This window comes from Physella acuta, unplaced genomic scaffold, assembly GCF_028476545.2.
Source record: "Physella acuta isolate Inbredline_101_S28 unplaced genomic scaffold, ASM2847654v3 ptg000235l, whole genome shotgun sequence".
Lineage (NCBI taxonomy): Eukaryota > Metazoa > Mollusca > Gastropoda > Physidae > Physella > Physella acuta.
In genome coordinates, this window is record NW_026731754.1 from 385,950 (window position 1) to 402,049 (window position 16,100).

The window sequence follows — 16,100 nt, forward strand, 5'->3', positions numbered from 1 at the left end:
ATTGTAGATCTAAATCTAGGTCTAGATCTGATCTCGATTTAATCTAGATCTAGATTCGTTTAAGTTGTAGTTTGTAGGATTGTAGGCCGAGTGCGAGTCATCATATTCCTAATATTTTCTGTAGATTACTAGATAGTAGATATCTAATAAATCTAGATCTAATAAATTCTAATTTATGAACTTTTATACTCTTAGAACTAGAATGAAGCAATTTAGAATAATGTAGATATTTGTAGATTCTTGATCTAGAGTCTCGTACTCATTGTTTCTTCCAGACTTTTTTTTCAGGAGGGGGGGGGCACTTGAAATTTTCGGGGGGGGGGGGGGGGCGGTAGACTTTTTTCGGGGGGAGGGGTCGGACACTGTTGAAAGTATATATTTTCTATATAAATTGTATAAATTTCATTTCTTTCGTGGGGGGGCGGTAGATTTTTGTCGGGGGGCTTAGCCCCCCCCCCCCCATCCGAAAAGAGACCTGCCTGGAAGAAACTCTGCTCGTACTCGTAGCAAAGACTGAATAGATCTAGATCTAGTGTCAGAGTAATGTCCCTTAGGCCTAGATCTAGCCTTTCTTGGACAAAAAGTCAACAAAGAAATAAAATCAAAATGCTTAACGCAACAGATCTTTTATATTCAGTAATGCATGCAAATGTATTTGTTCCCATCCATATGAACAAATAAGCGTTGAAAGTTTTTACAATTGTTGCATTTCTGGAACGTTTGATGATTTTTAAATCTTGAAGCGGGAACTACTAACAAATAGCCGCCATGTTTTTTGTTATCAATGAAGTTGCGGTTATGATTGATGTTGAGAATAATGTTGAGTTTGATGTTGAGGTTAGATAATATAGATAAGTAAATACGCTGCATTTCAATATTCTACTTTCTTCCTTCCTTATACGGAAACCGGCTCAGAAGGTTGACTTCCATTAGCCAGGCAGGCCTCAGTGTGGCAAACCCCGAGAGAGTTCCCCACACATCGGTCGCTACTTCCGTGGGCTCTCACCGGGCTTTCTTTCCCCACCCACCAGACGCGGGACGTCGTCCTACCGACTGGTACCCAGCTTGATCGTTGGGGGCATTCCGCCAGATCAAAACCCTCTAGCTGCTGTTATCTGCCACTGGCCATTCCGCACCCACTAGGGGGGACATGAGTTTGGTCGGACCAGTGGCATTATTCCGAAGCCCCGTTAAGGCCGCCGCTTAAAGTCAAAAGAAAGATCTGGCGGCTGACTCTTTTGGTTCCCGGCAGTCTTGCACCTCTCCTCCCCCACGCTATTATGTGGGGGACTTGGGAGTCCGACGTACCAGGCTCTTCGGAAGAGCCGAACGCATACAGCAGTTCTACTCGGCCAGATCAAAAACCTCTAGCTGCTGTTGGCTACCACTAGCCATCCCGCACCCACTTGGGGGGTCATGAGCTTGGTCCGACTAGTGGCACACATCCGAAGCCACGTGAAGGCCGCAGCTTAAAGTCAAGACATCTGGCTAGGGTCGAGAGCAAAACCCTTCTTGGTTCCCGGCAGTCTTGCACCTCTCCTCCCCCACGCTATTTAGAGCAAGCAACGGAGATTCGCCCGTCTAGTGCGGACAAATCTCCTGGCTCGCTATCATGTAGGGGACTTGGGAGTCCGACGTACCAGGCTCTTCTACTAATCTGTTCGATGTAAGTTCAATTCTGTTAAAACATATGTTCTAAATACAGTTATACCTATATTATTTAGGATCGGCTATCTCAGGTATACGTGCGCAAAAGGAAAATCGCAACACTATCAGTTAATAGGCAATTTTTCTAGTTTATAATACTAAATGTGTAGCAATGTGTGTTATAATGAACACTTTATCAGTGTGATTTGAAAGCCTTTCAAGATAACCTATTTTCGACACACGATTGCGCTCAATGTTACAGTCACACATCACAAATTATTGTATTCGAGTAGCCTCAGGTAAGAGCTCTAGAAATAAATTAGACTAATTGAAATGCCTGTTATTTCTTTATGTTTTTTTAGATTTTTTATGATACTAATAGTTGGCTCAGTGAGTCCATATATATTGATTAAATATTTAGAATTCGTGGAAGCTAGCGTCGACACCAAACTGGCAATAGTGAGAACTAATCGTTTGGTTAATCAACTCTATAATTTGAAGACTACATTCCGAATCTAGGTCTACCCCGGACGTTAAAATATTACTCTTTGTCAATATTGATATTTCTTTAACGACTACTGCTTCCAACCCTCATATTGTTTTCAATAAAATACGTTTAAATCTAAACATTTTTAATAGGAGCCTAATAATAAGTGAAGAGCGAATGAGAGAGAGAGAGAGAAAGAGAGGTATTAAGTGCTGATGGCATGCAGAATTTCTTCCAGTAATCTCTTCGGGGGGACCCCAAATCCCCCCCCCCCCACACCACCACCGAAAAATGTCTACCACCCCACGAACGAAATAGGATTTATATAGGAATATATACTTTTAGCATTGTACACCCCCCCCTCCCCCCCCCCCCCCCGAAAGTGTCACCCGCGGAAAATAAAAGCTGGAAAAAACACAGATCGCCATGAGATTTTAGGAAAGTAATGATTTTCTAGCGGCGTCACTGCGGCAATGTGCGATTGTTTTCCATTTACCGTATAAACAAATTAAAGTATATGTGTCTATGGGTGTGTTTGTCTTTCATTCATTACTATACCTTTCTCCGATAACTATTAAACTTTGAGAGATTGATAAACATTCTCCAATGAAGGTTTCTGCGGAAAACAATTTGGCGCACCGGGATTCACCAAAAGCATTATGTCGTTTACGTTTCTTTTTAAGTGTGTGGTACATTATGGATAGAATCGTTGACTAAATCGAACTGAGAGCGTCGACCGGAGACAGGTGTTCAGTGACCTGCAGTACTTTTGCTCCCCATTGAGAAATCTGTGCCTACATTGGTTTTAAAGAACACCCTGGAAAAGTTACACGTTGGCACATGACGATTGATGATTAAACCGAACTAAAGATCGTCCCCGGTGTACATGTAGTAGTGTAAGCGATGGCTTCCTAGAAAACTCCGCGACACTTACGTCTTAAAAAACACGATTAAAAACGCTTTCATAAAATCCTCATAAAACATTGCGTTAACCTTTGATCTGAATCCGGGGGACGAGTAAGCTAGTTTATAATAAACGGCTTTTACAACATTGCATTTAACAATTTAGTATGTGCACAAATTAATTTAAACTGTTCATTTTCCAGTGTTATAGAGCAAATTATGGGTCTACTATGGATAGCTTAGCCTAATTGGTTGCAATAAGAAATACAGTCGACACGTCACAAAATGGATGAGCCGACTTTAGATCCAGAATATTTTGAACGGCTCAAGCCTCTTTTTCTAAAGCTGTTTAGAAAATTTGTCAAACCATCAAATGTTATTCATCTACTTCAAGAAAGTGAAATGTTGACTGAAACTGATCTGGTAAATAGAATTATTAAGCCAAAATGATAGTTTAAATTTTTAAACAATTAATTAATTAATTAAATTGTGTATAATCATGTATAATCAAATTGTGTATTTCTCCATATATATATATATATATATATATATATATATATATATATATATATATATATATATATATATATATATATATATATATATATATATATATATATATATATATAAATATATATATATATATATATATATATATATATATATATATATATATATATATATATATATATATTATAGGCAAAAATAAGTGATTCGCACTTCATAAGCATAAGAATTCATTTTAAAAAACTACAAGACATCAAAGTTTTTAGAACTTAGGGGATCATTTATGTAAACAAGACCAGAAGAAAATGATTTAAATGAGTAATTTCTTTTGTTAAAATAGGACATCAATAAGAAAAAAAAATTACAAACGGTACTAAATTCCCGCAAAAGGGACCAAATAGTACCTCTTACGGCATGAAGGTACTATTTTTAGCACTAACGTGTAATATATATGTATATATATATATATATATATATATATATATATATATATATATATATATATATATATATATATATATATATATATATATATATATATATGTTTAAGTTCCGTTCACTTTAGGGATAAATTGTAGCGTTAAAATTAGAACGCGTAAGTAAATGTAAGTGACCACCACAGCTTAGAATTAACAGTAATTGAACAGAGTATCTACTGCCCATATTATCCACTCTGATTTTCAGTTTACAAGACCATTGTAATTCTTTTCATTATCCTTTATTATGTTTTTAATGTTATTATGTTATAATATAAAGTGTGTATAATACTTGTCTTATAAAAATAAAAAAAATTAAAAACTCGCGATGTCACTTTTGGGGCTGGAACGGATCAAATTCATTTCAATGAATTTAAATGGAAACATACAAGCGATTTGACATGTAGCGATTTGACATGTGGTACTTTGTTACATCATTACGCGTTTTCCCAAATGTACTTATTTTACATTATTGTAAATCCGGATTTTTTTTCTAGGTGCCGTCTCCGCAACCAGAGTTATGCCTTTACTAAATAATACGTTTATTTAGTTTCTGCAAAGCGTCGATCTTAGTTTGTTTTAAATAGTTGGTACACTATGGAGACGGTAGCCTACTATAATAGTTTACAAAATTGAATCAGTCGAGTCTGCCAGTGCCCCGATAGGGATGGGATTTCTCGTCCCTTGCTACCCTGTAACCACTATGTCACATACTTTTGTTAAAAATAGCACCTTACATTAAGGATTCGGTGGCACACTGCATTTAACGAACCAAACCAGTAGCTATACCCGGTACCACTTAGGTAGTGTAATTAGTGGCTGGCGAGAGCGTCCCGCGACGCTTCAGATACCTGGGTGGTCGACAAGAAACTTTCTTCCTCTCTAATAGGGAGGTTGACAAACAACTTTCTTCCTCTCTGTTAGAAAAAATGATTTTACGTGCACTCAAGGCTTTAAACATCAAGTCCAGTTGCGTCTGAAAGTTAGTGCAAACAAACACCCGCCAATACAACTGTGATCCAAGAAATGTAACGCCTGCTTTACATTTAAATTACTTTGTTTTAGAAATCATGATCCCGCGTCTAAATGTCGCGGGCAGGAAAAACTTTAAAAGATATTTTAAATAATGTTATATACTCTACTTTCACGCGAAACTACCTTACAGCAGCTAAATTGTACTTTAAATAAGGTAATTTCTTCCACTGCTACGAGAAGTAATTCACGAACAGGATTACTTTATGAATAATACTGTAGCAGCAAGAATTGTTATGTAGTAGTAGTAATAAGAATTTTGTTAAATAATGAAGGACCGCTGTTAACGTGACAAATGGACGTGTACAGCTTACAGATTTCAAAATAGTAATAGATACCAGGCACAATGATATCTAATGTTGACTCTGATAAACTTCGCGGCCGCCAAATGTATGTAATAACCAGGTCTAATAACTTCGTGTCAAGTTGATGTAAACAATAGTAAAATTAGTCAGAGATCAAGGCAACAACTAACACTAAAGGTGAGATAGAAGGCAGTGTGCTACTGTTTGAGAGACTGACACTGTACGAGGGGTGGTACCCACGTTTGTTGGAAGTTCTCCGTGACAGAGATGTCAAACTGTCTCATGTGGCCAGGGAAATGGAAGAGATCAAAGGTAGGTGGACACGTTCTTTAGCAGAAAAAATGTGTTTAAAATTTAACTTTTACTTTTAGCTGCGTTTTGTTACCCTCTGTAATTAATCGTTATAGTGAATATTTATAACGCTACATCAAATTGTTTACAGCATTGTATTAATATTATAATTTATGTGTATTAAAGGCTCACTAGACACGGCTATTCAAGAAGAACAACAGGTAAACAGATTGATTTACAACAGTTAACCTATATGCTATAGGGCTGGTAAGTAGGTCGCAACCAGTTCTACGGCTCAATAAAACTTGCATGAGCAAAAGAAGTGCGTGGTGGCCTACTTACCTGCCCTATTGCGTCATGTCGCATTTGTTCTAAATAACATCAATACATTATTCGAAATCTAATAATTTTTTATTTGCGTTGATCAAGGAAATAAATAAAATTTATGAAGTTAATTCAAATCACTTTCATTCATGGTTAGGCGACTAAAAAGAGTGTTAGGGAGAGACGTACAAGATCTAACTTGTAGCCTACTTCAATATTGGCAATTTGACAATAATAATCCCAATAAAAAATGCAGTCTAATTCACTAAACAGAAAGATAGTATAGAACTTGTCTATTACTAACATAAAAATAAATAGCACACTTGAGTGGTGTAGGACTAGATTGCTAGAATTTACATATAATAACATAATAAGATACTCTCTTCTATACTTTTTAACCATTGCTTTCTGTTTATATGTATATATATATATATATATATATATATATATATATATATATATATATATATATATATATATATATATATATATATATATAATATATATATATAATATATATATATATATATACATTTTCTAATTACTTTAGGAGCATATTTTTAACTCAGTAAATTGTGTGTTTAACTTGATGAGTGTTCAGGTCATTTTTTTAAATTAGCTTGTCGCGTCGAATTCTGTTATTTAAAATTAAATTAGGTTCTGACTTTAAAATTTGTAAATAATGGATAATTTTAACATGATCTGGTTGATTTCCGGAATTTTTATTTAGATTTAATATCACATTGTACAATTTGAGAGCAGTGTTTAGCCTTTTAATCACGTTCAATTGAATCTCTTCATAATAGAAGGGAAATAAATAATGAATACAGAAAACTATATTTGAATTGGAATATCTTACAGCCGATTTTATACACATCCATTTATACACAATTTCTAATGAAGCTGGATGCAATGTATCAATTATAATATGATTAGTGTAACATTTGTCTTGTCTATAAAGTCAACATTAAAAATGTTTATAAACAATGACTGCAATTATACAAAATTTACACACAAAAAACCCACTGGATGCAGCACTGTATTGTGTTGTTTTATTGCATTTATAGATCTCATGGCATCTTGGTATACCACTCAGCATCCTTATGACCATTCATCTATGCTATTGAAATTATCCGGTAATTCATCACATTAGAAAATAGCTGATATAAATAGGGTGCATTCAGAAACACATGTTTATATAAGCTAAAAAAAGAATATTTAAATACTAAAAAAAATGCATTTAGTTATATTTTAGAGCTTGGTTTTTGTCATTTAAATCACAAACGTTTTCTGTATATATAAGTACTTTAATTTTTTTTATGGTAGAACATTATTTGAATGACCTTTTTTAATATATATATATATATCTATATCTATATCTATATCTATATATATATATATATATATATATATATATATATATATATATATATATATATATATATATATATATAAATCTATCTATATATATATATATATATATATATATATGCACCGATTCATTTATATTGATACTTAAGCAGTAGGCGTTCGCATTGTACCAGTGTTGATTTTAAATTGCTATTAAGCCCTTAAAAAATATTTAGTAACTGTTTAGGCCTATATGTAGCTTATAAAACTTACGTTATTGCTTATTTTGTTCACAGATGATCAATTAGTACAAAGAAAAAAATTGATGAAACTGAAAGTACAGCTTGGTAAATTATATCTGTTAAGCTGAAAAGTTAAAAAAAAACAAGTTATTACATTCGGTTTCTTTTTTAAAGATAGATGACTAACATATCTCTCTCTCTCTCTCACTCTCTTTCTCTCTCTCTCAAACACATGTCGTTTTCTAACAGAACAAGTTCAAAACGAACTAAATGAGATTAAACTAAGGCTTAGAGAAGAAGAGAACGAAGCGCAATTTGCAAGTGATTCTGGTAATTAACCGCTTTTGTTTATCCTAACATTTTTATTTTTTCAAATGTTCAATAGTTAATGAGAGTTGATGAAATTAGTGCCAAACTTTCAGGTGCTCCAGCTATGATCAGAAGTATCGCAAAGCTTATTTATTTATAAGTTCGCACTCAATCTAAATTGCAAGGAAATTAAGGAAACAGTCTTAACCAATTGCCATATGATCTGCTGGGTAGCAAGAGTATTTGAATTGAAACTAAGATTTTTTTGTTCCTTAAAGACTTAAATAAACTCAACATATTAGGAAGTATTAGTGCCAAGTTCTACGTAATCAAATTTTAAAAATGGGATCTACCACAATTACACATAGTTCTTTTCATGGTAGAGAAAAAAAACCCTGATGAAATGAAGTAATTAACAAAATTGTCTATTTTGAAACCCCTGATGAAGATGCATACCTGCATTATACAATCTCGTATTTCTACGACCTACAATCAGTGTTTCTTCCAGACTTTATTCTTCGGGGGGGGCACTTGAAATTTTCGGGGGGGGGGGGGGGGGGGGCGGTAGACTTTCTTCGGGGGGGGGGGGGGCGGACACTGTTAAAAGTATATATTTTCTATAGAAATTATATAAATTTCATTTCGTTCGGGGGGGGGGGGGGCGGTAAAAAAATGTCGGGGGGGGGGGGGGGGGCAAGAAACTCTGCCTACAATTCAGAAAATCGAGTTGAAAAGCAATGGTAAACTAAAGCTGAAACATATCTGTTAAATCGACAGAAACAAACTTCAAATTATTTGGTAGAAACAGACTAGATAAATGGTTAATGGTGCAATACAACCAATACCTCTCTCTAAATATAACCCACAGTGTGATTCAGAGCTTTAAGTGTCTGTATAAATACGTTTACTGTCGGCATCACAGTGTTATATATCTTTTGTAAGACGTCAGCTACAGCAGCCCTTTTTGGTAGACATTCCAAAACTCTCAGCGACAACTGAAATTTGTAGATATAAAAAAAATGTATCAGTCCTTCAATCTTTTAAAAAGTCATTGACCGGTTTGCGTCGAATATGGAAATACATAAAGGAAATTTATATAATGAATACGATTTGCATACATATTCTAAACACTTGAGAAAGAAAGGAATTGGACATAATTAGGGAAGAAAATGCAAACCTTCACTCATACCTAAGTGGTCAACATGGATAATCTGTCAATTTCCAAAACCCATAAAATAGAATGCAGATTGCTGATTTTCTAATCAGATTTTAGCTAAAGTCACACATTTTTATTCTAGAAAAGCAATTTAAGGGTTGTTTTTCTTTTCCGTTGCAATTTAAGACTTTGTTCTGCAAAGCATCGTATTCGAAATAATTTGTTCATGTATTAATAACAACAATTTTTGGAAAAAAAATGTTTATTTTCTCCAGTTATCCCAAATTATAAGTGCCAATTTAAGGGTTGTTTTTCTTTTCCATTGCAATTAAAGACTTTGTTCTGCAAAGCATCATATTCGAAATAATTTGTTCATGTATTAATAACAACAATTTTTGGAAAAAAAATGTTTATTTTCTCCAGTTATCCCAAATTATAAGTGCCAATGTATGTGTCGTCTTGTTACAAAAATGGGACACATTCAAATTTGGCATTTGAAAATTGATGTTTGGAGACTCCACGTTCTTGGACTAGAATCTAGTCACTAGATGGACGTATATTTCACTCTACGTCAGTCTTAAACGGGTGTGTTGTCAAAGCACAGGTCATTCAACAAGGAGATGATATCATTTGACAACACGAATGTATTTGAGAAGAGAATTACGTTAGATGAATAAATCCCAACCAGCAGAGCTCTCGCAGAATGTAGTTTCTACAACATAATCAATTCCTTTCGATGCGACAGTTTAACGATAAAGGGGATAACAAAATATCGATTTTAGTTTTTTAATAGCTTAACACCTGGAAATATGCAAACACAAGTAATCTAAAGGATCGTTGTTTTTTATGCTGTTATGTATATGAAGATTTAACATCATACACCTATTCTTTATATATATATATATATATATATATATATATATATATATATATATATATATGCACTTTATATAATTTCATATCAAAATAGAGGAACTGCAAATCAAATTAGCGCGACTCAAAGAAGAATATTCTGATTATAAGTTGTCTAGTGAAAAACTGGAGGAGGAAAAAGGTATGCCCATTTAATTTAGATCACATGTTGTAATCGAAATTTCTTCACAAAAAAATATCTATCAACCTACACTCTGCAGATAGTCCGATGAAATATATAAGAAGGGATTCATCCATGCGTTACCAATCCTATATTCTTAGACTCGTTACCTTGTTTTCTAATAGTGAGTTATTTAAATGTAAACAATGCCTGCGCATGGATCATAAATATCGGGACACGGGTAGGGCTACACTACCGCATGAAAACATTGAGTGTACATTAGTCACTCACCCAAATAATATGGTAGCACACACTTCGGTGACTGCCAATGTGTCAGAGACGTACAGTGGCGCTCTCAGGGCCCCCACCCCCCGATTACACCACCGCATAGGCGCGGCGTACGACCCCTGGCTCCTTAAAAGTAATATGCGCCATCGTACCAAGTAGCATCCTGTTAATAATGATGCAGATTTTCATCATTCGCTAAAGTGCCACAAATGAACAGGCTTTTTTTCTTTAACACGTACAAAAGTATTTGACATGTTTTAAACATCAGTGTGACTGATGCGATATGCTAGCGTTACTATTTGCCTATTATTAGATGCTCGATCTTAATTTCTGACTGGATTGTCTAATAGTAGATGCTTATTGCATCATTCGCAAAGTGACGAAACTCTACAGTAGGCTCCTCATATTCAAAAAGTTATTTTTTCATCTTTCGCTAGGTGACGAAACTGTACAGAAGGATTTCCTCGCGTTACAAAGTTATTTTTAGAAGACTGTTGTAGCTTTACCGCTGAATATAATAGTACCCATTACTCGTTATGCAGGACGCTCGAATAACGGATGCCAAGTGCCAACATAGTCGCTCTAAAACTTTGGGCGCCAAACCGTGTATTGACGAAATTTGTACCCTACATGGCGCCGCCGATAAGGAACTTTAGTTTTCTTTTTCGCAGAAATATTCTCAGGAGTGTTCTCATCTACTCCTTAAAGTTTCATGGCACTCGGATGAACTGCATCCGAGTTTTATTTTTTATATACCGTGTATAGAGAAAAAAAATCGCTCTCCCTCTGGGGCGCCGCCCTTGCAATATTAAAAACAATTTTTTGTAGAACCCTACCATTGAGTGATATAATCATCTCCCCAAAGTTTCATGGTACACGGATGAACGGTGTGAAACCGAAATAGACTTATATTTTTATAAACCGTAAATAGAGAAAAATCGCACCCTCCCGTGGCGCCGCCCTTGCGAAATTAAAAAAGGAGGGTTTTTTTTATAGAAACCTTCCCTGGAGTGTTCTAATCAACTCCCCAAAGTTTCATGGCTATCGGATGAACGCCGTGAAATCGCAATCGACGTTTATTTTTATAAACCGTATATAGAGAAAAATCGCACCCTCCCGTGGCGCCGCCCTTGCGTAATTAAAAATGATTTTATATAGAACCCTTCCCTAAAGTTTCATAATAAACTCCCCAAAGTTTCATGCCTATCAGATGAACAGTGTTACTGCAATTCACTTTTATTATTTTTATATACAGTATATAGAGAAAAATCGCACCCTCCCGTAGCGCCGCCCTTGCGAAATTAAAAAAGGAGGGTTTTTTTTTAAGAAACCTTCCCTGGAGTGTTCTAATCAACTCCCCAAAGTTTCATGGCTATCGGATGAACGCCGTGAAATCGCAATCGACGTTTATTTTTATAAACCGTATATAGAGAAAAATCGCACCCTCCCGTGGCGCCGCCCTTGCGTAATTAGAAATGATTTTTTATTGAACCCTTCCCTAAAGTTTCATAATAAACTCCCCAAAGTTTCATGCCTATCAGATGAACAGTGTTACTGCAATTCACTTTTATTATTTTTATATACAGTATATAGAGAAAAATCGGACCCTCCCGTGGCGCCGCCCTTGCGAAATTAAAAATTATTTTTTTACAAAACCCTTCCCTAAAGTGGTATAATGAACTCACCAAAGTCTCATGGCTATCGGATGAGCGATGCCAAACCAAAATCGACTTTTATTATTTTATACCGCATATTGAGAAAAAACAAATCGCGCCCTACCGGGGCGCCACCCCTGCGAATTTGAAATATTTTTTTTCGCAGAAACCTCCCCAGGAGTATTCTCAACAACTTCCCAAAGTGTCGCGGCGATGTGATGAGAGGTGTAGTAATGCATAAAGGACAAACACACAAACACACAGACATACATTGCTTTATATATATATATATATATATATATATATATATATATATATATATATATATATATATATATATATATATATATATATATATATATATATATATATATATATATATATATATATATATATATATATCATAGTTACGTCCAGTGTTTCTTCCAGACTTTTTTCTCCGGGGGGGCACTTGAAATTTTCGGGGGGGCGGTAAACTTTCTTCGGGGGGGGGGGGGGCGGACACTGTTAAAAGTATATATTTTCTATATAAATTACATAAATTTCATTTCGTTCGGGGGGGGGGGGGGGTAAAAAAATTTCGAAGAGATGCCTGGAAGAAACTCTGGTTACGTCCCTTGAATGTTCAGTTTGTTTATGGTGCCGATGTATTACTGTGTAGTCAGTTAACCAAGATGTAGATGGAAACCAGACATGTCATCTGAGTTGTCTGTTGAGAATAATTTTTAAAAAGGAAATTAAATCGAAGAAGTCACCGGTTGTTATACATGATAGAAATCAAGTAATGTAACAAATACTAACTGTTTTGACATCGATGCTGCCAGTATTTGTGAAGACATACCAGTTATTATCACTACTGTTTTTTAAACTAGATCGTGAGCGGATGGACGTGATACGTTTAAGTCCATTTCTCTCTTTTGTCAGCTTTTTGTAGAATGATGTGTTGAATTATTGGAGATTGTAATAAAATCTAGGTCTGTCTGCCTTACAAAGATACTTGTATTTTTATTAGGTTTCCACCATACCATAGAAATACATGCAGCCCTGTGAAACACTTCACTAGAACAGTAGTCAAGGACGTTCTAGACAATGCCTTCATAAGGGAAATACATGTATTCTCTTCAATGATATTTTTTTTTATTGTTTAATGTTCCAGAACAACCCATAACCTGTGATCACTTTTAAAATTAAAAAAAAAGGTATTGATATGATACCGAAAACTATTACAGGTATCGACATACTCTCATCTTTAAAAAAATACGTGCCATTATACTGCTAAATGCATGCACGTATGTATTTAAAATTATGCGTAAAATCCTTATGGTCCAGAAAAGGTAAATGTTTGAATCACAGTTTTTAATTTAAAAATAAATCATTAGCCATCATTTCCTTACCTAGACACTGATTACTTAAAGACGAGTGCTCGTTAATCGCAATACAATTGGTTGATTTCGAAGTTTAAAAAATACATAATTGCAGAAATCTGACAAAAAACTTTACAATTGAAAGGACATCAATGGATAGTTCTATACTATCTTCAGCTCTGTTTCTCGCTAAAATACATCGACCAGCTTGAAACCAAAACAGTTATATTCCTACCTCAAATATCAGGGACAAATGGTCCTATAATTATGAATAATGCTTTAGTATAGTACCTTGAATCCTGTGCGTAATTATATTAGTATCTGCAGGGCGTAACTTAAATCCGCCTCTGATGGACTAAGCAGTGGCGTACCCAGGATCGTCTCAAGGGGCGGTGGGGGGGGGGGGGGTCCAATTTTTACCCGGGGTCAAACTTTCGATTTTCACCCCCCCCCCCCCCCCCTCTAACTTTCGATTTGCATCCCCCCTCAAACTTTCGATTTGCATCCCCCCTCAACCTTTTGATTTACACCCCACCTCTCAAACTTTCGCTTTGCAGCCCCCCCCCCCCTCAAACTTTCGATTAGCACCCCCCTCAAACTTTCAATTTGCACCCCCCCCCCCCTCATACTTTATATATATGTACCGAGGGGTCTATGGGGGGGGGGGGGGGTTATGCCCCCCTAACCACCCCTGCCTACGCCACTGGGACTAAGTACAGTGTCTCTTGTACATTAAAAAATGCAATTTTTTTTTAAAGAAGGGGGGGGGTATGCCGAGCCGTGAACATAGTAGAGGAAAAATCCTCAAAACAAATTGACATCGTTTAGGATGAAACCCTAGGGATATTTTGACTTACTCAAACTATGGGGAGAACTAAAGTTAAAGAAAACTCCAGTGATAAATATAGACTGGGTTTCCCAGTCTGCCATATTGTTCGGGAATTCCCAATATGAGTTCATTAAAACTTAATACGTGTTAAATTACTGAGGGTACTACTGGTAAGTGAAATGTAAACATTAATCAAATAGTCTAAGATTAGGATGAATCAAGGTCTGTAGTGGTGTATCTAGTGTAGTTATGTTTAGAATAAACATGTAGGGTATATTTTCATTTAGGATTAGCCTATGTATTTAACAGTTTAATGTAACAAATAATGAAAAGCTGTCGCAGAATATAATTTTATAATAATACTATATATTATTATGTGTTAATAGTAATTTCATCCTAACACCTACTTTTGCAAGTAATAACACTATACCAAACCTAGACGAAATGAATCATAGTTACAAAAGCTTAATAGAACAATGAGATAACACTTATTGACTAATGTTTTTGAAAATTATTATAATTCTTATCATAGTATATAAGTAAATAAATTATTGTAATAGTACTAAACGCCCTCTTGTTGTTTTTCTTGTTTACAGTAAAGTACCGTGTATGTTTAATAGACAAGCATTACAATTAATATGAATTCTAATTGTATCACTGTGGGTTAAAAAACAACAACATTAAAAAATGACTTCTAGTATACACAAATAAATGTTATTATCTAAATTAAAGTTATAATAACCACATTAAAAAAAGTTGTAGTTAGCACCAGCTACACAATAGTACCTTCATAAAATAATTGTGAAGCTTAATCAATCATATAGGCTATATTTATTTTACATTTTCAATTATATAGATACATATCTTTCTTTGATTTGAAAGCCTTTTAAAATAACCTATCTTTGACACACGGTTGCGCTCAATGTTACAGTGACACATCACGAATTATTTTATTCAAGTAGCCTCAGGTAAGAGCTCTAGAAATAAATTAGACTAGTTAAAATGCCTGTTATTTCTTTATGTTTTGGTAGATTTTCAGATGATATAAATAGTTGGATCAGTGAGTCCATATATGTTGTGTAAATATTTAGAATTCTTGGAATCTGGCGTCGACACCGAACTGGCAATAGTGAGTTCTAATCGCTTGGTTAATCAACTCGATCTCTATATTTTGAAGACTACATCCTGAATCTAGGTCTACCCCGGACGATGAACTATCACTCTTTGTCAACATTTATATTTTGTTAACGACTACTGCTTCCAACCTTCATATTGTTTTCCATAAATATACGTTTAAAGTTATAAAATAGCTAGAAACAAAACATTTTAAAATTTAAAACTTGAATTTTGAATGTTGGCAGACGAAATTAGCCAATTACAGAGATAATGAGAGAGAGAGAAAGAGAGAGAGAGAGATTAAGTGCTGATGACATGCAGAATTTCTTCCATTCATCTCTTCGGGGGGACGCCAAATCCTCCCCCACCCATCGAAAAATGTCTACCACCCCACGAACGAAATAGGATTTATAAAGGAATATTTACTTTTACCATTGACCACCCTCAACCCCCCCCCCCACCCCGCCCCCGGGAGAATAAAATCTGGAGAAAACACAGATCGCCATGAGATTTTGGGAAAGTAATGATTTTTTAGCGGCGTTACTCCGGCAAGGTGCGATTGTTTTCCATTTACCGCATAAACAAATTAAAGTATATGTGTCTATGGATCAGAAGCGTAGCGATGGGGGAAGGGGGGAAGGGGGGGGGGACATATGTCCCCGGGCGCCGACTGCATTCTTGCAGTTTGATGGGGGGGGGGTGCAAATCGAAAAGTTGAGGGGTGGGGTGTAAATTGAAAATTTGCTCCCGAGGGGGGCGCCAAATTGGGGAAGGGTCGCTACGCCT

At 35.4% G+C, this 16,100-nt stretch overlaps 2 protein-coding genes across 3 annotated transcripts in view; both read left to right on the forward strand.

The window, feature by feature from the left end:
* The window catches only part of LOC131938139 (uncharacterized), a 312,258-nt gene that overhangs the window by 49,251 nt on the left and 246,907 nt on the right, over nt 1-16,100 (forward strand). The gene's annotated exons all lie outside the window — the stretch shown is intronic.
* On the forward strand, nt 3,278-7,099 carry LOC131938128 (uncharacterized). Its single transcript, XM_059296030.1, has 4 exons — nt 3,278-3,460; nt 5,504-5,669; nt 5,835-5,869; nt 7,040-7,099. Exons 1-4 carry the CDS (start codon nt 3,323-3,325, stop codon nt 7,097-7,099), a joined length of 399 nt encoding a protein of 132 aa, XP_059152013.1. The 5' UTR covers nt 3,278-3,322.